Source organism: Melopsittacus undulatus, chromosome 2 (assembly GCF_012275295.1).
Source record: "Melopsittacus undulatus isolate bMelUnd1 chromosome 2, bMelUnd1.mat.Z, whole genome shotgun sequence".
Lineage (NCBI taxonomy): Eukaryota > Metazoa > Chordata > Aves > Psittaciformes > Psittaculidae > Melopsittacus > Melopsittacus undulatus.
In genome coordinates, this window is record NC_047528.1 from 39,986,301 (window position 1) to 40,009,690 (window position 23,390).

Genomic DNA, 23,390 nt, shown 5'->3' on the forward strand with positions numbered 1-23,390 from the left:
ACTTCAAGTGTACCTGATTTTGGTAACCAGAGACAAAGATGAGGAATCACATTGGGGTATGCTCCCATAGACTTATTTAAATATAGGCCAAAGTAATTTAGGCAACTTTAATAGATAGAACTGGCTTGTAAATCAACTTTACAAGCTAAAAGTCAGCCTGTTAAAGTTTAAAAACAGAAGGCTACTGATGCTTGTGAAGGTCAAATTTTGTACTCACATATGAAACCAAATGGCTCACAGAAAATGAGAGAAGGAAAAACAGTAGAAAAAAAAAGTGAATACAAAGTTTTGTTTCCACAGTAATTCATACTTGTTAGGTGTCATTTAGCATGTGCTCCATCCCAATCTTCACTGTTTAGATAACTTTTTAATATGTCACTGTTCCAATTAAGAATATAGAATTAAACAGAGCACCATGTATGCTCCAGAGAACGTGAGCATCATGTAACTCTTACTACATATTGATCAAGAGAAAACAGAAAAAGTAAATGTGCCCAAATCACCATGTAATTGAACAGTAAGCAGCAGAATGTTTATATTCCTAAGATATGGGAAAAATGGACGTAAGGGTGGAATCAAGTCTTGCTGACATAGCACCTAAAAGAAGAATTCTTCTCAAATCAATTTCTTAGCTCCTTATGTCATCAAAGGTGAGAAAGGGATGCCACTGAAGGCTTCCAGAGAATATCTTACATTTGAAAGTGCAAGTACTTAAATTAGGTCATCAGAGCATATTCTTCTAGGTCAACAGCATCATAGATTTTCTGATGTTTAACTGAATGCTTATTTATGATTCTGGGCTTGTTAAGTTAAAGAGGACAGGAACACAACCATATTGAATGTCTTAATAAAGTCAGACCTCTTCACTCTGGTTAAACCTTATTAACTTCAAAACTTCTGCAACTCTTGATTTGAAGGTCCAAGAGATTTTAAGTTTATCCATTTGTTTTGTCAGTGGATTACATTAAAGGACAGATTTCAAATGTAGCCCTAAAATATCAACAACCTTGCCTTTGCATGTCTATTACTAACATATGATTATTAACTAAAAGCACAAAAGTTTGTCTACTTTCTGTATCTCATTTACTGGAACTAAAGAAGGATAGCAGGTAAAAATGCAGGTATCTGAATAAATGTCAAATCAAATTATAAATATCCATTGTTAAGGGGGAAATGCCTTTAAAATGAAAACAGAATACCTTCAATCAGAAGACTTCATGCCTCTGGTAAATAAATACCTCTTTAACCAGACTGATTTTGGTTAGTTAAGCAAACAAAATTTAATGGGTAGACAATTTCAGATGTTAGATATTTTTGAGATATTTCTACAATACTGCAGTTCTGGCCTATAGACTACTGGTTCTCTTCTGTGCAACTTCATTCCATTCTGTTCTATGATTTAGCAGTCCAGGTTTTGCAGAAGTAAAGTATCAAGCCTCTCAGCCTTCTTCAGATAATTTGCAGCATTTCAGTCCAAATGCTCAGATTTAAAAGTCGGAAAAAGAGTCTCTTCTAATTAAAGAAAGGAGTAATTTGGTATCTTGAGGAACATTACCATTAGATCACAGACTATGAAATACAAGAAATCAGTGAGCTGTGTATTCTATATGAAAATGCTTCAGCTTAAACACTGTTTTAATACTGATTTATAGAGTGAAATGAGAACTGAGAAGATAACACTAGCCATCAGCAGCCTACTGTGTTCCCAGAGCTACAACAGTTGGGCTTCTTGTATAGTGACTCTATGACTTACCTTACAGCATTTGACAACTATCCATCTTTATAATACTTAACAGTTCTAAGTGTGCTAGAATTTTGTGTGTTTGTTGTGGGGTTTTTTTTATGTAGTTACCTTAATAACAGATGTTTCAACTCTGGATGGAGGACTCTGCACTTGTGCTGCTGCTGCCATGTTGGCAATGGTACTAAGGTGATTCATCTGGCTCATTGCCATTGTGACAGATGCTGGAGGTAGGCTCACGGGAATTAACGGGTGGGGCATCATCATAAAAGGAAGTTCCAATCCTGATGGAAAAAAAAAAGGAAAATAGGTTTATGCATTTTTTTAAAAAATCATCTTTTTTTCTCCTGATGGACGATAACTCAAGTGATGGGTGACAAGATGGTTGACACTGTGGGACAAAGCAGCTGTATGTCAGTTCTCTTACAGAATATGCATGGGTAAATCACTAACAATGGTGAGAGGGTTTCTAGCTACAAGGATAGGCTATTAGACACCTTTGTATCACTGTAATGTATGATATCATTGCTAAGCAATGGCCTTTTATTTTTGGGTGTTTTGTGGTGGTTTTTTTATCTGCTGCAAGGTGCCTTAGCAATGCGTATTATATCACTGATGCACAGGTTAGCAGTTATTTTAAGTATAAATTTTATTGCATATGTATTTGTTCTTTATTGTCTCCACTTCCCCTGCTTAATACTTCAAAAGAAGTATTCCAATATTCCCCAAATGTTTGTTTTTTCACAGCCTATTTATATGAACACAAAATAAAGACAGGAATTGGAAAATTGTTGATATTAGTGCTGAAAGATGTCAACCCGTACCATTTGGCAGAAGGTGGTTCTGTTGAAGAGGGTTGAGAGGATGGTTAACTGGAACATTATGTTGTCCAGGCAAGTTGGGGTGGTTAACAGAGGCCTGTGATCCTTGGGTAGGGGGAGACTGAAGTTTTTCTTTATCCCAAGAACCATCACTGCTGCCTGTGGGGAATGAATATATATTATTTGGACGTAGGAAGAATCCGAATTTTCAATTTCTGAATTTGGAAGCAAGGTCAGCAATCTAACCTTTTTGGCAAGTGGCAATTTATTTATTTATTTTTTCTTCTTCTTTAATACGTGGGTTGGGGGAAGAACTTTTGGTTTTCCTTTTTTTTTTTTTTCATTTTTGCCATTCTCAGCAAGCAAAACTATATATGGCATTTGGTTTATACATATGGGAATATTTTTACCTGAAAAATGTTTAAAAAAAGAATATTGCCTGTTATGCCAATTAAAATTCAAACATCAGTCATATTTCTTCTTGTAATTGTGAATAAAAAAACATTATAGGAAGTAACTAAAATTTTAATTTCTTGAGGGCACCAACATGTATGGTATGTTTATATGCTTGGCTGATGATTCTGGTTTGTATACCCAGTTTCTATTTTATATTATTAGTTAAAATGTAAGAGATTATTAACTGATTCCTGCAGTCTTTGGGTAGTGGAACGGCCTAACAGCAAGAAAGAATACAGGCAAATAAGTGTTGAGATGAGCAATAATTTATTCATATATTTTAGAAATACCCTTTTTCACAGTTGCAGACCCCCTCATCAAAAACACACATAAAATTAAACAGAAGCATACAATACTAAAAATTCATATAGCCTTACTAAATTGTACATTTATATATAATGCAAAGTTTTAAATCTTCCAATCTGATGACTTATTAATAGTGGGTATCTATGCATAATGCTGAGATTGAGTTTATATATGTTTACACACCATGTTTATTTACCATATATAATCACTAAACAATGTTTGAATATACTAATAAATATTTAGAAATGCATGCATTCTCAGCAATATTAATATACCCATAAGCAATAGATGACTGTTTCCTTTTTCATATAGAGCACAATTTCACCCTCCTGACTGAAAGTTTCTACTATTTTCATGGGTATATCGCTTCATAAGGACTTTAGGGTAACCTCAGTCAAGACCTATTTAGCCTATACTCAATTTCCATTGGCATTAGGGATTACAACAAAATGCATGTTTCTGAATATTTTTCTACATTCATCTTGTTACTGAATGAACAACAAGGCCTGAAAAACAACAAGACTGATACCACCTCCTCCTTACTTCAGTAGAAAGAGGAGTAGCACATTAGTCTTGACGTTTTTTTAACATCATTTTTATGGAGTGGCAAAAGCAGAAAAGTTGGTAGAATTCCAATTTAATTTCTCTGAATCTATTAAAAGCCTGATTGTAAAAGCTGTACAACGTAGTTTATAATGAAAAATACTCCATTATTGCCATGATTTTCTTTCCCTAGTTACTTCATGAAGACAGTTAAGGCTCAATATAAATTCTAACTCATTAGCTCAATACTGTCTCAATCCCAGTGTAAATTGTTCTGAAGTAGGTAATGAAAATTCAATGCAAACTCTCCCACAATCAAACAAACCAATTTTATGAAACAATGAAAAAAATCAATTATAGGAGATACTTTTATTATTTTACATGAAATTGTCACAACCTTTATGCAGTGTACATAGTTGAGCTGGTTAATACATGATTTGAATCTCATCACCTCTAATAAGGGAACATGTTTTCCTGCATTTTGAGAACTTGAAGACTCTCAAAAAACATTAAACTACTTTCAAATACATACGTAATTGAAAGAACTAGATCATAGCTGGAAAACCCTATTTTTTTTCCTTCTAATTTTCTTTTCTCTAATTTTCTGCTTTTTGCCACTGTGACATACACATTTCACTTCTTTTGAATATTCTTGCATTAAATAATATGACTCTGTAAATCGGAGTTAAACAAAAAAGGTGAGTTAATCTCACTTAATTTTAGCCAAAATACAGATGTTGATACAGATTCCATACAGAAAGAGAGGGAGTTCCGAATAATTATTCATACCATCTTAGGGCACGTGTCCATAAAATAATAAGATGGTTTTTCTGGCACCTAGAGTTTCATTAAAAAACAGCGACCGAAAATCACAAAATCTTAGAATCATTTAGATTGGAAAGTGCCTTTAAAATCATCAAGTCCAACCATTAAGTCTACCACTAAACCATGTCCCTAAGCAGCACATCAACCCATGTTCTAAATACCTCCAAGCATAGGGACTCAGCCACTTCCCTGGGCAACCTGTTCCAATTCCTGCCAAGAATTTCAGGGATTAATTTTTTCCCAATATCCAATCTAAACCTCCCCTGATACAACTTGAGGCCATTTCCTCTTGTTCTAGTGCTTGTTACTTGTGAGAGGAGACTGACATCCACCTAGCTACAATCACCTTTCAGATAGATGTAGACATCAATAAGGTCTCCCCTAAGCTTTCTTTTCTCCAGGCTAAACAACTCCAGTTCTTTCAGCTGCTCCTCGAGACTTTTGCTCTAGATTCATCACCAGCTTTACTGCCCTTTTTAGGGCACACTCCAGCACCTCACTGTCTTTCTTGTAGTGAAGTGGCCAAACCTGAACATAGCATTTGAGGTGTGGCCAGTGTCAAGTACAGGCAGATAATCATTCCCTAGTCCTGCTACACTACTTCTGATACAAGCCAGGATGCCATTGACCTTGTTGCCTGTCTGGCCGCACTGCTGGATTATATTCAACTGGCTATTCACCAACACCCCAAGTCCTTTTCCACTGGGCAGCTTTCCAACTGCTCTTCCCAAGCCTGCCAGCATTGCTGCAACCCAAATGCAGATCCTGAAACTGAGCCTTATTGAACCTCATACAACTGCCTCAGCCCACTGAACCAGCCTGCCCAGATCCTCTGTAGAGCCTTCCTATCCTCAAGCAGATCAACCTGGAGTTGTCTGCAGACTTACTGAGGGTGCACTTGATCCCCTCATCCAGATCATTGATAGTAAACAGAACTGGCCCCAGTACTGAGCTCTGGGGAACATCATTTGCGACTGGCCACCAACTGGATTTAACTCCATTCACTATCACTCTTTTGGACTCATCCAGCTGTTTTTTCACCCAGTTAACAGTACACCCATCCAAGCCATGAGCAGTCAGTTTCTCCAGGAAAATGCTGCGGGAAATGGTGTCAAAGGCTTTACTGAAGTCTAAGTAGACAGCATCCACAGCCTTTCCCTCATCCATTAAGTGATCCACCTTGTCATAGAAGGAGATCAGGTTAATCCAGCAGGACCTGCCTTTCATAAGTCCACACTGACTTGCCCTGAGCATTTTTCCTGTACATGCCATATGATGGCACTCAAGATTATCTGCTCCCTAACCTTCCCTGGCACCGAGGTCAGGCTGACAGACCTGGAGTTTGCCAGATCCACCTTTGGGCCCGTCTTGTGGACAGGCATCACATTTGGTAACTTCCAGTCAACTGGGATGTCCCCGATTAGCCAAAATTGCTGATAAATGATTGAAAGTGACTCAGTGAGAACTTCCACTGGCTCCTTCAGTGCCCTTGGACAGATTTCATCCAGCCTCACAGGCCTGTGTGTGTCTACGTGTTAAAGAAGGTCACTGACTGTTTCCCCTTGGATTATGTGCTCTTTGTTCTGCTCCCCATTCCTGTCTTCCAGCTCAGTGGGCTGGGTATCCCAAGAACTACTGGTCTGGCCTTACTATTAAAGACTCAGGCAAAGAAGGCATTAAACACCTCAGCCTTTTCCTCATCCTTTCCCCCACATCCACTAAAGGGATGACTCTCCTTAGCCTTCATTTTGCTGCTAATGCATTTATAGAAACATTTGTGTTGTCTTTTATGGCAGTAGCTGGATTAAGCCCTAGTTGGGCTTTGATCCTTCTAATTTTCTCCCTGTATAAACTCACATCATTCATGTAGTTCTGTGAGTTAACCTGACTCTTCTTCCAAAGGTCATAAACTATTCTTTTTTTACTGAGTTTCAGCCAAAGCTCTCTGTTCATCTAGTCTGGTCTTCTATCCTGCCACCTTGTCTTTCAGCACATAGGGACAGCCTGCTCCTGTGCCTTTAAGATTTCCTTCTTTAATTTCCAGCTTTCCTTCCTGGACTTCTCTGTTCTTCAGGACTGCCTCCCAAGGGACTCTGTCAACCAGCCTCCTAAACAGGACAAATTCTGCCCTCCAGAAGTACAAGCCAGCAGTTCTGCTGACCATCCTCCACTTTGTTATTTCTCCAAGGATAAAAAACTCTATCATTTCACTATTGCTATGCCCAAGATAGCCTCCAACCATCACATCACCCATAAGTCCTCTGTAAACAGGTCCAGCAGGGCTCTTTCCCTAGTTGGCTCCCTCAACAGCTGTCAGGACATTATCTTTCACACACACCAGGAACCTTCTAGACTGTTTTCTCTCTGCTGTATTGTATTTCCAGCAGACATCTGGTAAGTCTCCCAGGAGAACAAGGACCAGTGCATGTGAGAGTTCTCCCAGCTGCTTACAGAGTATTTTCTCTGCCTCTTCATCCTGGTTAGGTAGCCTATAACCACCTTTTTGGGGGGAGAATCCCTAATTCCTGCATGACGATTCTTAGGCTCTGCCATGGTTTCTAACACGTCAATAACCTTTTGTCTTTGCTGCCACATGGGTCACCATCCCCTGCCTCCATTGAGACAGCAGACTGAAGGACCTTACTAGCATACTCTCCCTCAAGGACTGGCACGCCACCTCCAGGCTTACCTCTAGTGAGCCTGGCTTTATCCCTTTCAAATCTAGTTTAAAATTCTTCCAGTGAGCCTTGCTAACTCCTCTGCAAAGATCCTTTTCCCCCTTTGAGACTCCTGTCTCGTATATACATGCAACATATATAAATATAGGAATACACAGAATACATAAACAGTAGCAATTATACAAATATTTGTTAATATAAGTGAGGAAGATGTTTGCGTTTTATATAGTTCTTGAATTCCCAATAGTAAGATATTTTCCCTATTTATTAGCAAGATCATCTACAGTACAGTTAATTTCATGTTACATGTTGATGTTCGATATGGAGATAGAGTCAATTCTGCTGTGACACTTCCTAACCCAGTCACAGAAATTTGCACAGTCAGTCAGATTGCCAACTATGGCATTGCTTATGTGGCTCTAGAATTAGAGGTTTTCTAAATCAGTACCCCCTTCTACCTCAAAATTACAGTGTCTATTATTTTAGAGTGATATTGAACCTAATAATAAAGTGGAAGAGAGAACACAAGCTTTAGAAAACAAAGTATTGAGGCTAGCATTTAGTCAGTGACAGATTCTTTACTACTTGTAGTCTGGCATCATCTGTCAAGATTTGTTTACAAGGAAAATGATTCATAGACAATCCAATCCATAACATTAGAAACCACTTTCAAACTACAGGCTGTTGCACTCCTGAACACTTTAAGAGGACAGACACAGATACAAATAGTCTTGGCCATTTGCTGTGTTTTTCTTATGTTAGTTAAGCAGAACAATTTTCCTCTTAGAGGAAACAGTTATTTTCATTAATGTCAAAGTGAAATAAGTGTTATTCCTTAGACACTCTTCACCGGCTGCACAACAAAGTGCAAGCTACCAGTTCTGTCACTTTTTACATTTGATTTTGATTTAATGTGTACAGTGGTTTCAAAGAGTATTAAAAATCTGTTGCCTTCCTCCTCTTCACTTGTTGCCCTGCTGGAGGCTTATGCTTTTCCAGTTTCCATCAGTGGTTGTCAAGTCTTTGTAATAGGATTAAAAGCTTGGACACCTGATATCCCTGGGTGCTGCAGTTCACCCTCATAAAAGCTGTTTGCTTTAAATTGAGAGAAAATCAGGTTTTAGTGGCATAATTAATTAAATTATGCAAAGTGTTCCAGATTCAGCATAACACTTTCTGAAGCAGCAATTGGAAGCTCTACATTGCATTCAAACTGCATTTCAATTGACGCTGCACTAGGCTGACCATACAGTAGCATTTTCAAGGCTTTCAAGCACAAGAGATCCAATTTTGAAATGCAAATGCTTAATGTTGACTGCTCAAACCCCATACATGTGCACTTGAATAGGCAATTGATAGCCAACTATGTATTTCATGTGTGATACTGCTAATATGACCACTCAAAAATTGAAACAGAAGTTCCAAATGTAAGTACACATGCTTAAAACCTGGCTCACATTGTCTCACATTTACTCATCATGGACAACCAGATGGAACAAAAATGACAATACATTTTCATCATTTAAAAGGTGGATTATAGAATTCAGAGTTTTCCCCATCACCAACATTTCAGCACATTTTCCATAATGTGAGTTACCCTCTCCCATAATCAGCAGTTACACAATAAAGCATTATTTGTACACTCAAGTGAGTCTGTAAAAGCCTGATGCTTGGATTATTTGTATTCATTAGTAGCACAATTAAGTAACTAAGGATGGTAATAATAAATGAAAACAATTCTGGACTGGAAGGTAATGCAGCCAAGAAAAGGAAAATAAGGCAGAAAACTGGACTGTACAATGTCAGCTTCACAAGCTCTGATCTGAACATATCAGATTAATTTTCACATTATATCTCATCTTTGCTTACTCCTTTTCCTCTCTCATTCCATCCCCACTAGGATTCAGTTAGCCTAAATTTTGGTTCCTACAATGTGAGCTGAGCAGTTTTGCTCTGATGACAGTCAATAGGGATCCAGCCAACAGTTCCTGGAGAACTACTGAGCCCACTCTGTGTGAGATACCGACCTGTCTCTGGTCAGCTGAATGGAATCTCTTGGTTCCAGGGACTACAGTGATGCCACCTAAGATGGGTAAAATAATTTGAGACATGTCTTATAGGGTTGGTGACTACAACACAGCACTTGCAGAAGACCCCACACCTATCTATATAGAGATGTAGATCAGGCAGAATAATTGAGGGTATCTAAGACAGCATCATTATCTATGTCTAGGCCACTAAGCCAAACCTTTCCTGATTATAGGTAGGTTTTAGGCATTAAAATTTGACTATTTGCAGGCCCGCAGGTCTTCCCTTTCTTTTCCTGTGGAAAACTTGGATATTTTATGGCAACCCAGAGAACAGTTCCAGCTTGTTCTTAGGCAAGGAAATCCCAGCCCTGGATCAGGGATGATTTCAGGTAGGTTTCAGGTACTATTATACAGACAAGTAGTCTGTATACCAAAAATACAAAAGAGAGGCTGAGTTTCTATTAACAACTCAAACCTCTACTTCCTTTCTCCCTTCCCTTTTCCCTTCCTTTCTTTTCCTTCTTCCCTTCCTTCTTCCCTTCCCTTCCCCTTTTTCCCCTTTCCCCTCCTTTACTTCTCTTTTTCTCCCTCTTTCTTCTACTGATCTTCTTTCCGTCCCCTACTCTAGCTGTTATCTACTGTGTTTGCTGAAACAATTTGTATCTCAGCAACAATTACAAAACAAAGCATCAGTATCAGCTGTGTTGGCTCATTTTTCTGAAGTGGACTATTTGCTATCTAGGCTATTTATGTCCACTGGAAAATATGCATAATCAGTGTGCTAAAAAGTGGTAATAGTATCCTGATAGGAAACCTCTTCCTAAAACTGTCCAAATCAAATCCTGCTGCTTTAGACTTTCAATTGCTACAAATCTGTGATTATGATTTTGTATAATTCAGTCTTCTAAAATCAGCTGTAGTATTTATGTGCAATATATGAGTGTTGTGAGATTTTATAAAGGACAGACATCTACAGCTAAAGGTGCTTTTGTAAGACCTCTATGTTACTGCTACATCACTGAAAGTGAAAAAACCTTTGCCATATGTAAACACCACCTGTCTCATCTTATTGGGACTTGAAAAGTATTACTACCTCTTCTGAGATCACAAAGTGATCAGGAGAGCAAGTATTATGGCAGAGGGAAAATAGTTTTCCAAGACTCCTCTGGAACACTGCATATTCTGCTCTAGATAAGGATTCCTCCTCCCTCACTCCCAGAAAAAGCAAACAGAAAAAAACCACGCAAAAAAAAAATCCACAACCCCCTCAAAACCAACAAAACAAATTAAACCCAACCCAACAACAAAAAACAAAAACAAAACCAAAAACTTGCCTTCTTACTTTCTGGTTATATAGTCATGTTTATTCTGTTTAAGAGGCCATGAGCAATGTGGCCTGATAATTGAAAGCTTTTATAATTTTGTCCAACACAGTGGGGTTGATAAGTCAGGTATTTGTATTCCTGCTGTTATCATGATAGAGCAGCAAATTTGGGGTGGGGAGGAAAAACTATTTTTTGATGAACATTTTCCCACAGAAATATATAAAGAAGCCAAGAGAACCTTCTGAAATCACCTATGGTTTCTTCCTTGCAGACAACAGTAGCAATCTGAGTAACAGGTTTTAGCCTCCATCATGTTGACTGTTTCATTCACTGTCTCAATTTTATTGCATAGGTTTTTCTTGGAAGTGGCAGATAAATGATAACTGCACTTTGCACTGTAAACTGGATTTGTACCCACTTTACTCACCCCTTCCACATTTATGTTCTGATTAACAAAAAACTGCAGTACAAAATGTTAATTTCAGGAAAATATTGATGGAATTCTACACACTGAATATCAGAGTATATGCTTAATCACAAATCAGAAAATACTGAATTTATATAAGCTAATGAGTGAAAGAATTTTTTTAATAGTGACAATGAATCTCATGGAATGCATGTTTTATATTTTATACTGATCCGTCATTATGCCACCAAAAAGATTAACACAGGAAAAGCTTTCTAAAAATGCAATTTAATGAATAATGAAACTCTCCAAGAGAGGTGAAAGCACAGCAACTCATTTACAGGCCATATGACATTTACCTAAAAATAGATTTTCCTTTTGAATCCTTTCACAAATACTTAACATGTCCTCCTTTCACAGATAATATACAGTTTATTTCTACAGTTATATGGTGTACTAAGACTTCAATTTTGATATGCAGAAGTAAATTTTGACATAAAAAATTAAAAAATTAGATTCAGTTGTACACGTTGTACTCAGGAAAATGGTAACTGAACAACATTTACTGTCACATACATCTGGGCAAGTGTGTCAACTTTAGAGCAAAAAGCTAGAATTACAGCTAGTCCCTTGGCATAGAGACTTTAGAATACGAAGACCAATGAACTATCTGAAGACAACCAAAATCAGCAGAAAACTAAATTTTTAATCTTTCAACATGATGAACATGACAAACTATTTAGTGAACATCTTGATTACATTTGTATGTACTTATTTACAAAAACATCCCATTTAATTGCATTACTGTATATTCTCATTGCATGCAACTCTGTATATGACTATTTTCTGTATGCTTAAGGAACAGGTGAGATGGAATACGCCTGACTGAGTAGTACATAACTTCATGTTTAGAACATTTTCTGGGAAATATGCATTTAAGTTGTTTTAGCGTAGGACCCCCTGTTGCTTCAGTTTATAAAGAAAGCAACTATACTTATTCAATTTTTTGTTCTGTATAATCAGTATAATAGGCTCAGTATAACAGGCTTTATTTTTAGTACAGTGGAAACTAAACCAGACAGCTCAGAAAGTCACACAAGAAGAAAGATAAGGGTTTGAGCTTCTGTGATTCAGGCCGATGGACAACTGCCTAAACTTTGCAGAAAATACGAGCTTAGATGGAAGTTTGTGCTTACCATCTACACTAGTCTGATGTAGGCAATTCTATATGCTTTCTGACCCTTCTACCTCTAGTCTGAGTTTTACAGCACCTAATTCTATATTAATAATGCTAGTAACAAAAAAGCAAACATATTGGATGGGACATCCACAACTTCTCTGGGCAACTCGTTCCAGTGTCTCACCACCCTCACAGTAAAGAATTTCTTTCAAGCCATCCCCCTCATTCTATCCCACTTCAGCTTTCTTATAGGCCCCCTTTAGGAATAAATTATTTCATAATAATAATAATAATGCCTGGAAATTTGTGGATGCACCATCCCTGGAAGTGTTCAAGGCCAGGCTCGACAAGACTTTGAGTAACCTCATCTACTGGAAGATGTCCCTGTACATGGCAGGGAGCTGGAACTAGATGATCCCTTCAAACCTTAACCATTATGTGATTCTGTGATCATTCCTATTATTAAGATTCCCTTTTTCTAGCTTTTAGATACACAGCTTCACCACTTCCATGTTATTTGAACTCGTAATGTATCTGTGTGTACATCTCTATGTCAAAACACACACAAACCATACCTATAAATATATAAATAATACAAATTGTCAGCTAGAAATTTATTAAAAAATATTATCTTTCATACATTTGTATACAGAGCATATATGTCAATCAGCTCAAAATCCAGTATGTACAGCTGCGTGAACAAAACCATTCTGTGAATCATGCTTCCTTCACTGAGGTTTAACACATGTATTACCTGGTGTTAGCTGCAGACTAAGAAACATTATTATAACTCAGCTGTTATTTGGTACTTCATTATGCTACAGGACCTTCATTGGGATCTTAAGTCTTTAGGTTTGTTTTCCCTGTTTTCATGCCCCAAGACAGATAACCATGCCATCCTTTAAGTGAAAGAAGGAAATCCTATCTATCTAAAAGGTCATGGACCCCAAGTCTTTCTGGACTGCTGAAACTGCTCTTACAAATGATTTATTATTTTCTCAGGTTGCTGATGAAAAAAATGACAACTAGTGTGACTAGTAGTAACAGCAATAGTAACAATATGTGACAGAGCAGGTAGACAGTTCTGGTCCCAAAGGGTGACAGTCTGAAAATTACTGTAAGAAACAATACACAGGCAACAGACTACAAGGAATTTCAATCAATAAGGAAGACTTATATACAAATGCATATCAATGATAAGTGCTTCTTACAATTACTGATCTTTATGTGGAAAGGATCATTTTTTCTTTCAGATTTAGTCTACCAATATTATCCTATTTATTTACATATTGATACCCTACTCCATTTACAACTGCTGCCAATTTTCTGACTGGAGTCTTACAAATATGATCAAAGGTAAAATCTTAATGCAAAAGCAGCCAAAAGTATAAAATTGAATTTAAATGGTAGGAATATGAAAATGGTATGTCTTAAAACAGTAAATTTCTTTGATAATTTCTTGGATTTTTTATGATTAGGGAGGTAACTACTACCTAAATAATTTGGGAGGGGTTTCACTTTTAAAATGAAAACAACACTATCTTTATATTATCTTTAATTCTGAAGAAGTCTGGACCACAGTTACCAACAGCCATCTTTTGTGGCAAGAATACCGGCAATAAAAATAATAGGAATAATAGGAAACAAGAAGAAAAGAAATAAAAGCTCAGAAAACACAAGTGATACACAATGCAATTGCTCATCACCTGCCAGATCCAAGCAGCGACTGGTCCCTTCCTGGTAACTCCTACCGGTTTACATAGCAAGTATGACTTGCCATGGTATGGAATATCCTTTTGGCTAGTTTGGGTCAGGTGTCCTTTCTCAGCTCCCTCCCAGCTTCTTGTGCCCCTCCTCATTGCAGAGCACAAGAAACTAAAGAGTCCTTGATCAGGATAAGTGCTACTTAGCAACAACTAAAACACTGGTGTGTTATCAGCATTGTTCTCAGTCTAAGGCCAAAACACAGCACTGCACCAGCTACTAGGAAGAAAAATAACTGTTACAGCTGAAATCAGGACAGTCCCTCACTTAAACCCTACAAACACAGAGATGTTAGTATGCATTAAGCATTTTACATTGTCCAGCTCAGCTATTTGTAGATCATCATCATCCTAAGTTTCCTGAAACCACATGAAATCATCTCAGCTGGTTGTCTGGGTACCATTATGGTAGCAAGGCACCTGAAAGTTGCTTGAAATTTTTCTCCTATACTGGAGTTGGCAGTGTGTTTTATTACATGCAATCCACCATTATGTAGCATTATTACCTACAGAGAAGCTGGCTAATTTTTAGCTATCTCATGTCAGATGAAAAGGATCTGGATGTAAATGTTTGACTAGTGTTTTCATTAATGCACAGTGCTAGACACGCTGTTGAATGAGTTATTCTGAAACCATGAGCTTCTACCAAAGAACGTTCTCTTGGTATAATCTGAAGAACCACGGTGCTGTCCCTTTAACAGCAGGTGAGCATGTTGTCTCATGTTCTTGTTACAATATTAAGAAAAGGGTTTCAGATCTGCACTTTGATAAAAGTGTCAGACAAAGCAGAGTGACAAATATCTTTTAAGAGTTGCTGGGGCAGTCTCATGTTCAGGGACTGTTATTCTGGTTATCACTAATAAATGAAAAATACCAGGTCATCATAACCACTATGTCTGTCCACCTTCAGCGCAGCCCAATCTCCACTTAGTCCATCATAGCACAAAGGGAAACCACAACAGATGTCCCTAAGGTACTGGACTGTAAACCCATGTTATTTTCTTGAAAACTAAACTAATTTGAGAATGCTTTCAGGAATGACCTTTCAGTGCTTCTCAGTGGGGCTTAAGCAGTCTCTTCCTCTCTCAGACACGATTAATATGGATGTGCAAAGAAGAAAAAATTGTGCATAATGCGTTGTCAAACTTATTATTACTCTTGCATATACGAAGATACAAGTAAGCTGATCCTTTATAATACATGCTGCATAAGTACAGAAAAGCAACTACATTGATATTAGATAGAAATTCTTTAAGCACAGACCTTAAATTAAAACACATGACAAGGGCCAGAAGGTCTCCTGATGCTCGAGGAAAAATAATGCAAAAATTGTGTTTGCTTTTCCAAATTCTAAAACATTTTTTTATTATAACTTAAGGTTTTTATGTCTTGAAAACAAATCACAGAATCATAGAATGGTTTGAGTTGTTAAAAGACCTTAAGATCATCTAGTTCCAAGCCCCCTGCCATGAGCAGAGACACCTCACACTAAACCGTATCACCCAAGGCTCTGTACAACCTGGCCTTGAACACCACCATGGATGGAGACCTGATGTCTCCTATATGGAGACCTCATAGCAGCCTTCCAGTATCTGAAGGGGGCCTACAGGGATGCTGGAGAGGGACTCTTCATTAGGGACTGTAGTGATAGGACAAGGGGTAACGGGTTGAAACTTAAACAGCAGAGGTTTAGACTGGATCTAAGGAAGAAATTCTTTCCTGTTAGTGTGGTGAGGCACTGGAATGGGTTGCCCAAGGAAGCTGTGAATGCTCCATCCCTGGCAGTGTTCGAGGCCAGGTTGGACAGAGCCTTGGGTGACATGGTTTAGTGTGAAGTGTCCCTGCCCATGGCCGGGGGAGTTGGAACTAGATGATCTTGAGGTCCTTTCCAACCCTAACTATTCTATGATTCTATGGCATTTACCACTTCTTCAGGCAACCCATTCCAGTGCCTCACCACCCTCACAGTAAAGAACTTCTTCCTTACATCTAACCTGAACTTCCACTGTTTAAGTTTGAACCCATTACCCCTTGTCCTATCACTACAGTCCCTAATGAAGAGTCCCTCCTCAGCATCCCTATAGGCCCCCTTCAGATACTGGAAGGCTGCTATGAGGTCTCCACTTGAACATTTTTTTAAAAGCTTTGTTTTCCTGAACAGTCTGACTATTATATAATCAATACAGATTTTTGACAAAAATTTAAAAAATCCATTTCTTACTTTCAAATCACCAAGACATAAACACGCTGACAAACCATTAACAAGCAACAATTATCCTAAAAATCAAATCCTAGAAATCAAATTTGGCCTAAAGGCCAGAATAGCTTAGAATGGTATTCCTAGAAATGGAATTATAAGTAGTAGCACCTGATACTTGGCACAGAAATCTGGCATACAGCTTACATGCACTTCAAGTTGTAGAATACAATAATTCCACAATTATACTCAGTAGCAGGAAAACAACATCTACAAATAATTTTTAAGTATCTTTCCCTTTAAAAGATTAAGACTGAAATCTTATTTAAATGAAGTTGGTGAGACCTGACTAAGACCTAAATTTCATTCTAGTTGCTCTGGTATCAGTCTGAGCACAGCTGAGTACAAAGATTCAAGTTCTAATTCAAAGTAGTGCCAAGTCATGTTAGGACAAGGGATGCACAAATGCTAAGAATTGGCTAAAAACTTTATTATCTTGTGGTTAATCTATCAAGGGATAAAATATATAATTTAAATATGAGATAGATGGTAACAGAGTATTTGTCCTGTTAAGTGATTCAGGAAACATAAAACTCAAGACTACCCTCAGTTTCCACAGGGATTTTTTGCAGTCTTCAAGACTGTTACTGTGTTGAAATATTAGTACAATTTTTCAAGCAGATTACTCTAAACATCATACTTTGAAAAATTTAAAAAGAACAGATAGCAAATGTCATTTCTTTCATAGCTACAAAATGCAAACTCCAAGTGTTTTAACCTAATGAATAAATGAGTTTGTCCTTTATGTATAAAATATAGTTTGTGTTTGTTGCACAAGTTTTTTAATAATAGATGAATTTTAGGTTTGCTTCAACATATTCAATAAAGTGTGATTAATTTAGTTTTTCAAAAATGCAAACTAGACATTACTATATTACTCTGCAAAATGCACAGCTTGCAACATTATTGTCTCTGTGGGATCTTAAATTGAATTGTAAAATATGTCTTATTTCCAGTTTGATTCATGTAAGAAATTTCAGTGGATAATGCCCTTTTTTGAAGTTTCAGTGCTTTCTGCAAAGAAAAAATAACTAAAAATCATGACATAGCTTATTATAAATCACAGGAAAGTTTTATCCTTACATAATGTTCCACTTAAAAATCATATACTGATGCCACATATTATGTTCAATTCAGTGAATTAACTTTTTTTTTGAAGTTTCGTATTATGACAGATTATATAACGCATTTTTGACATGTTCTGTGATTTTATTGCGATATTCTAAGTAATTACCAAATCTCTTTTTCTCTAAAAAAGCTTTCCTGTGCCCTGAGAATTAATCTATGATACCATTTAACTTGGCTTTTTGAAGTAAATATCACTAGATAAAAAGCCAGCTGGTTCTGAATAATGGGATACTTGAATGAATGTATTAGTGTTTGAAAATGAGAGTACAAATCTTTTAAAAAGATTAATTTCCATAAGAAAGATAGCTCACAGATCTACAAAAGAATAAATTCAAAACATAATAAACTCGCAGAAAGAGAGGGAGATTAAAGTAAAGGCAGCAGCACCTTGTTATTGCAGCTGTTGTATAGCAATGATTCTGTATCAATTACAACATTTGGTAGGTATGGGCAGCCTCTTCAAAGGCTTCCGCATAAAGCTTGAGCCTGGAATACACAGTACACCCTAAGTAATAACTTGAGTGATTAATTTTTTTTTCTTAACAGGACATAACTTTTGTTCCTAACAATTGGGTCTCTGTGAAGAGGTACAAAGATGCTTCTGACTTTAATGTGAAAAGCTAACATCAGTTTTATTTTTTATTAAAGATATGGATATGAATTTATCATGAAAAGAGCTTGGCTTTATCACTAAACACAAATGCTGACATCAGCATGTAAACTGACTTTTGTTGTCCTATGGACTTTATTTTCAATATCCTGTTTCAAAATATGTTTTCTTGAATGGGTCTAGGATTCTGTTCACACAATTTCTCTGGTCAAATATTAATGAAAACAAAGTTTGCTGATGCCACTAAGTACTGTGGGTTTGCATAAAACAAATTCAAAGACTTGAGGAATTAAATCATATTGGGACAGACTTTAAAGTACATGGGGGGGAGGGGTTTTTTTGGGGGGGTGTGGGGTGTGGTGGTGTTTGCTTTCTTGTTTGTTTTCTGATGAAGGGATTAATCTAGCTTCCACGAGATCTACACAAGGTGTTTTACTGCCACGTGTGGAAGTCAGAGTGATCTCGGTAACCTATTCTGGGCAACCTAGCGAGTTTGTTGAGAAATACAGTATCCTGCACGATGTTATAAAGCGTTGCATTAGTAAAATGCAGGGAATTACACCTATTATCCAAAAAAACAGTGAGGCTTTCTTCTATAACAGTCATGAAGTGCTGAAACTCCTAGTACCAATATGATTTAGACAACAAAAGTCAGAAAGTCCGAAACAATGTTCTTTTCTTGCAGAACTGCTGTAGAGCAGGTTTAGTGGGACCATGGAGACCTGTGTGTCCAGACCATACCAGTGCAGCTGCAAGAGAGCAGAAAGTTTCTCAACAAATCTAATGGACATATGAAACAAAATGGCAGGAAATTCTGTCTTAGACAGGTTCAGACTGATTTTTAAGTGATCAGAACCACGTATTCTAGTGTCATCTTTATGACAAATTTTAAATCCTTCCTCTAAAGCTCAGAAACATCTAACCAAGTATTTGAATACTTAAAAACATTCCCATTTCTGTCCTGACCTGTTTTCTGTGGAAGCTGAATCACTGCTGCAGTTGAAACCTAGAACAATCAATAATGGCCTAAGAGCAGAAATGAAAGATATTGCAGATAAAAACTTCAGCTTAAAATTTTACAAAGTTATAACAGTGATTACTGAAGACACAGGCTATATATAAACTGTACTATGCATACATATATGCATATTATTTGATATACATGTAAAAGACAATATCCAAAACATTTTTTAAAAGGATCCTAACAGAAAAGTTACTAGGAACATTCATAACACAAAATAAAAAAAAAAAAAAAAGTCAGAACTCGACTATACTACCTTACCCTGAACTTACTTCCATTTTGTTCTGGCATTTTATTTCAGTTCACTTCATATTTGGTTTATATCTTATGCTATACATGCACAGATTTACTAGATATATTTTACACATTTTTCAGTATCTGTACACTTTCCAAATTACTAAAACAAAGTATTTCTAATTCCAGTACTTTCAAATGAATTTCAAGATTTGTTTTGCATCCTGTATCTTGCAGTTTTGGCATATCATCACAAGTGGAACAAAGGCAGATCCTGAAATGTCAACATTTTCACATGGAATGGATATTCAAGTGCTCCTGACATGCAATGTGCTTACAGCTTCTATAAATAGGCAGTGATGCAGACTACAAGTGAACTGCTTATACAAATGCTATTCAAAATAATAGTTGCAGAATGGCAGTAAAAGCAGAAGTTTAGGATATGGCCAGATGATCAAAAGCCACAACTTATTAATAATTAGAGTTAATAATAACTCTGTGATAGCTGAGCCAAAGTGAGTGGCCATGTTGTACGACAGAACCTGTTACTCTAAGCTGCACCAGGAACACACTACATGAGCAGAACTCCATAAAGAACAAATTATTAAGCCATGGTAACTCATAGATTTTCATTCATATGCCCACCCTTCTTGTCAGAGATCGTTAGAAAAATATTTAACTGAATATGCAAACACATACAACACTTGCATGCACTAAAAATGTTAACTATACCTCTGCTGCATAGCTACATCGCAATGCACAAAAACACTTGCTGCCCTGCCATATGAAGATAAACTTCAGGGAAAGAAGTACCAAACCAAAAGACTGGAATTAGATCTGTGCAACAGCTGCTATGACTCATCTCAGAGATCATACTTTCCTCCATTACTTTAATTTGCTAAGTCAAATAAACTGCCAGACTCCCTCGTATGCTCTGAGAACATTGCAGACCTCCGCACAGGAATGAGCTTTCAGTGATTAAGAATAATTTGAATAGAGTAAATGAAACTAAAAACAAATCAGGGAAGTATTTCAAGATTAAGGCAAATGTCTATTGCAATGCAACTTGAAGGAGTTTAAACATTACAAATAATTCATCTTAGAGTTCAGTGACATTTACTATGAAAAGATGTTTCTTTTTAGTCTCTGTTAAAATTGGCTACAAAATGTTTACAGCAATTTTCTGAAAGCAACTCCAGATTCTTTTTTAATCATACTACTTCAGGAAAGCTGCTTTTAGTTAAAATATAAAAATCGTAGTTACAAGGTTTCTGCAAACATAACTGCCATTCCATTACGGAAATGGCACAACAAACAGTAAATAGTGGCCCCGAGGGAAATGTAAGTATTGATTTTATTACTATGTTGGTTGGATTGTATTTGCAATTGTCAACTCTAATTTTAGGCTGTGCATTAAGTATCCTTATAATAGCTTAAGGAAAAGAACAAATATTAATTAGAACATATTGATAAAGTTTTTGCAAATCTTAAATTTAGTGCTTACCAAGCATATATTTTGAAAAAATACAAACCTACTTCTTGCTTGTACGTGTAGCCAATACATGAATAGGCAGAAACTATAATTACATGGGTTACATGATACTTTTGTGCATCAAGGCATCTGCTGGATGCAATTACTTAAAATTAAAACTAAAATGAAGTACAAAGTTATTTATTATTGCACATGGCTATGTTATGGCAAATAAGGGTGAAGTCACCATGCAAATACAAAATGATGAGCACAGAGATTGATTGTGACTTTGATCCTAGCAATTGCTTCTTCATAGTCAGACTATTATTCACCATTTAGTTTCTGAATATAGATGTCTGCTACACACAGAAACTTTAGAATGTGCTATATGTGCAGATACTACTAAAGGTAATTCATGACCTTTTTTTCTACTCTTTAATTAATTTAAAGCAGTACTTACATAAACCCAAAGTTATTATACATTATCATTTGTTTCTGATAAAATCCACATGTACTTAACTAGCAGAAAAGACTCATGACTCACTTTGGTATTGAACTGCAAAAGAAACTGCTAGCAGACAGATAAAATTATCTAATAGAAAATGAAGTCTTAACGGCTGCTTCTTCAAAGTTTCACAATCTTCCTATATGAAATGAAAAGATGGTAAATATGCAGCAATGGTAATTTCAAACAATGCAAGACTGATTGGACAATTCACAGGAAAAGGATTTCCTTCCCATATGTACTTTGCATTTCTGTCTACAGTGTGACTTGCAGAAAGAGTACACTACAAGTGCCAGCTGATGTAACTGACACTTCAGGAAAATCTATCCCTGAAAGAGTTCTTGTTTAATGTGTTAAATTTCTAAAGGTAGCTAAAAATGATTGTTTACAACGTTTACAGTGTTGTCAACTCTTGCAATTCTATCATCAATCATTGTATCATTCATGCTTTGAAAAAATCTTTGCTACAAATATGTGAAAATTTCAACATATCAGTTTAATTTTAATTCAACAAAAATCACCCTGTTGTTGCTGGTGGTGTGTTATAATATCCCAAACTGGGTGGGTGTCCCTGCAGCTGGAGAAGCATCCCCAGCTGAGGGATACCTCCTCAGGCCTAGCCGCACTTCCAGCCCTGCCAGGGACCTGCTGCTTCTGGGGTGTCACATTTACTCTGTGCTTAGCACTGTCATATCTAAACACACTGCTAATTTAGGTTTCACATTGTTGTGAAGCTTTATCCTAAACCATAAGAAAGCAGCTTACAAGCACAGCAGAGTCAAAACATTGATTTTCAGGCAAATGACTTACAACTGTTCTGTACCTACCCTGGACTCTACATGCATTATACAAATACGCTGACTCCTGAGTTAGCTAGGAGGGTTCAAAAGGTTTCTCCTATTTCCTGACAAATGACAAAGGAAGACAGTGCTGAATTTTTTCCTGCCCTTGCCCACACTATCTCTACAGGGAGAATGCACAGGGACAGATTTACTTCTTGGGATGCAGAGAAGGCAAATCCAAGGCTCAGTGGGCTCTTTCAGATTCACAGAGCCAGGCTCAAAAGATACCATCAGCAGGTGGTTCTTCACCAAAGCACAGCCTCTTGCAGAGCTGGTCTGAGAGCTGGGCAAGAAAAGGCTCTCCATATGTATCCTCTGCAGATTATACAACCTGACAGCTTCTGCAGAAGCCTGAAGGTGAATAAATTGGAGTATGATATGTTTGGCATGTATCAATGCACACAGATGTGTAAAAGTTCAAAGACCACATTTGTTATGCATGTATTTATACCTTTTTTCTTCCCAGGGGACATCAAGATCTTAATCAAAAGTCCTGGTAATACTTAGGTGGTGCAGAGTGGATTGTTCGTGGGTCACCTGATAAAAGTAAATTTCACTATTCCTAGTGATTATTAAAATCTGTGGCTAATGCTCTTCCTGAGCTGTTTTTTATATTATACAGCTGCATTTTGCTACCAAACATTTAATGTAAACATAAAATACACATATAAAATACTAAACCTAAATAAAAGGGAGGTTGTGAATGCTCCATCCCTGGCAGTGTTCAAGGCCAGACTGGACAAAGCCTTGCTTGGCATGCCTTAGTGTGAAGTGTCCCTGCCCATGGCAGGGGAGTTGGAACTTGATGATCTTAAGGTCCTTTCCAACCCTAACTATTCTGTGATTCTATGATTCTAATTTGTAAGCATATACATTTCTCTGACACAGTTTAGAAGGGCTTCAGCAATGTGAGTACAGAATGTCTTTAAAAAACAATAAAAAGAAGGCTTCTCATTGAGTAAATGAGAGTGCAATGAGCCTTGGTCAAACCATTTTATTGCAGTGGATTTTATACTTCAAGCAAATGGAATATTCTTAATATAATAATTTCTGAACACCAGTGCCCACAGTGCCTAGACAGGCACTGGAATATGGCTGAAATGGTTTATTTCAGTATTTTTTTCAACAGTGCTTTTTAAAATAAAATTCTGACATAAAATTATGACATTACATGATTATTTGAAATTCTCAGTAAAGAAATTTTGTTTCTGTTATTGTCTAAAAAGACCACAATATTGCGTCATTTAA

The 23,390-nt window shown here is 36.9% G+C and overlaps 1 protein-coding gene across 3 annotated transcripts in view; it reads right to left on the reverse strand.

Moving 5' to 3' along the window:
- DACH1 (dachshund family transcription factor 1) overlaps window positions 1–23,390 on the reverse strand; it is a 366,347-nt gene that overhangs the window by 123,419 nt on the left and 219,538 nt on the right. For 2 of the 3 annotated variants that reach the window (XM_005148107.4, XM_031048082.2), the window contains exon 4: window positions 1,853–2,025. In XM_005148107.4, the coding sequence (XP_005148164.1) occupies window positions 1,853–2,025 (173 nt within the window). Of the gene's footprint in view, window positions 1–1,852; window positions 2,026–2,565; window positions 2,722–23,390 lie in introns of all 3 variants that reach the window. The other variant, XM_031048083.2, reaches the window with a different exon arrangement.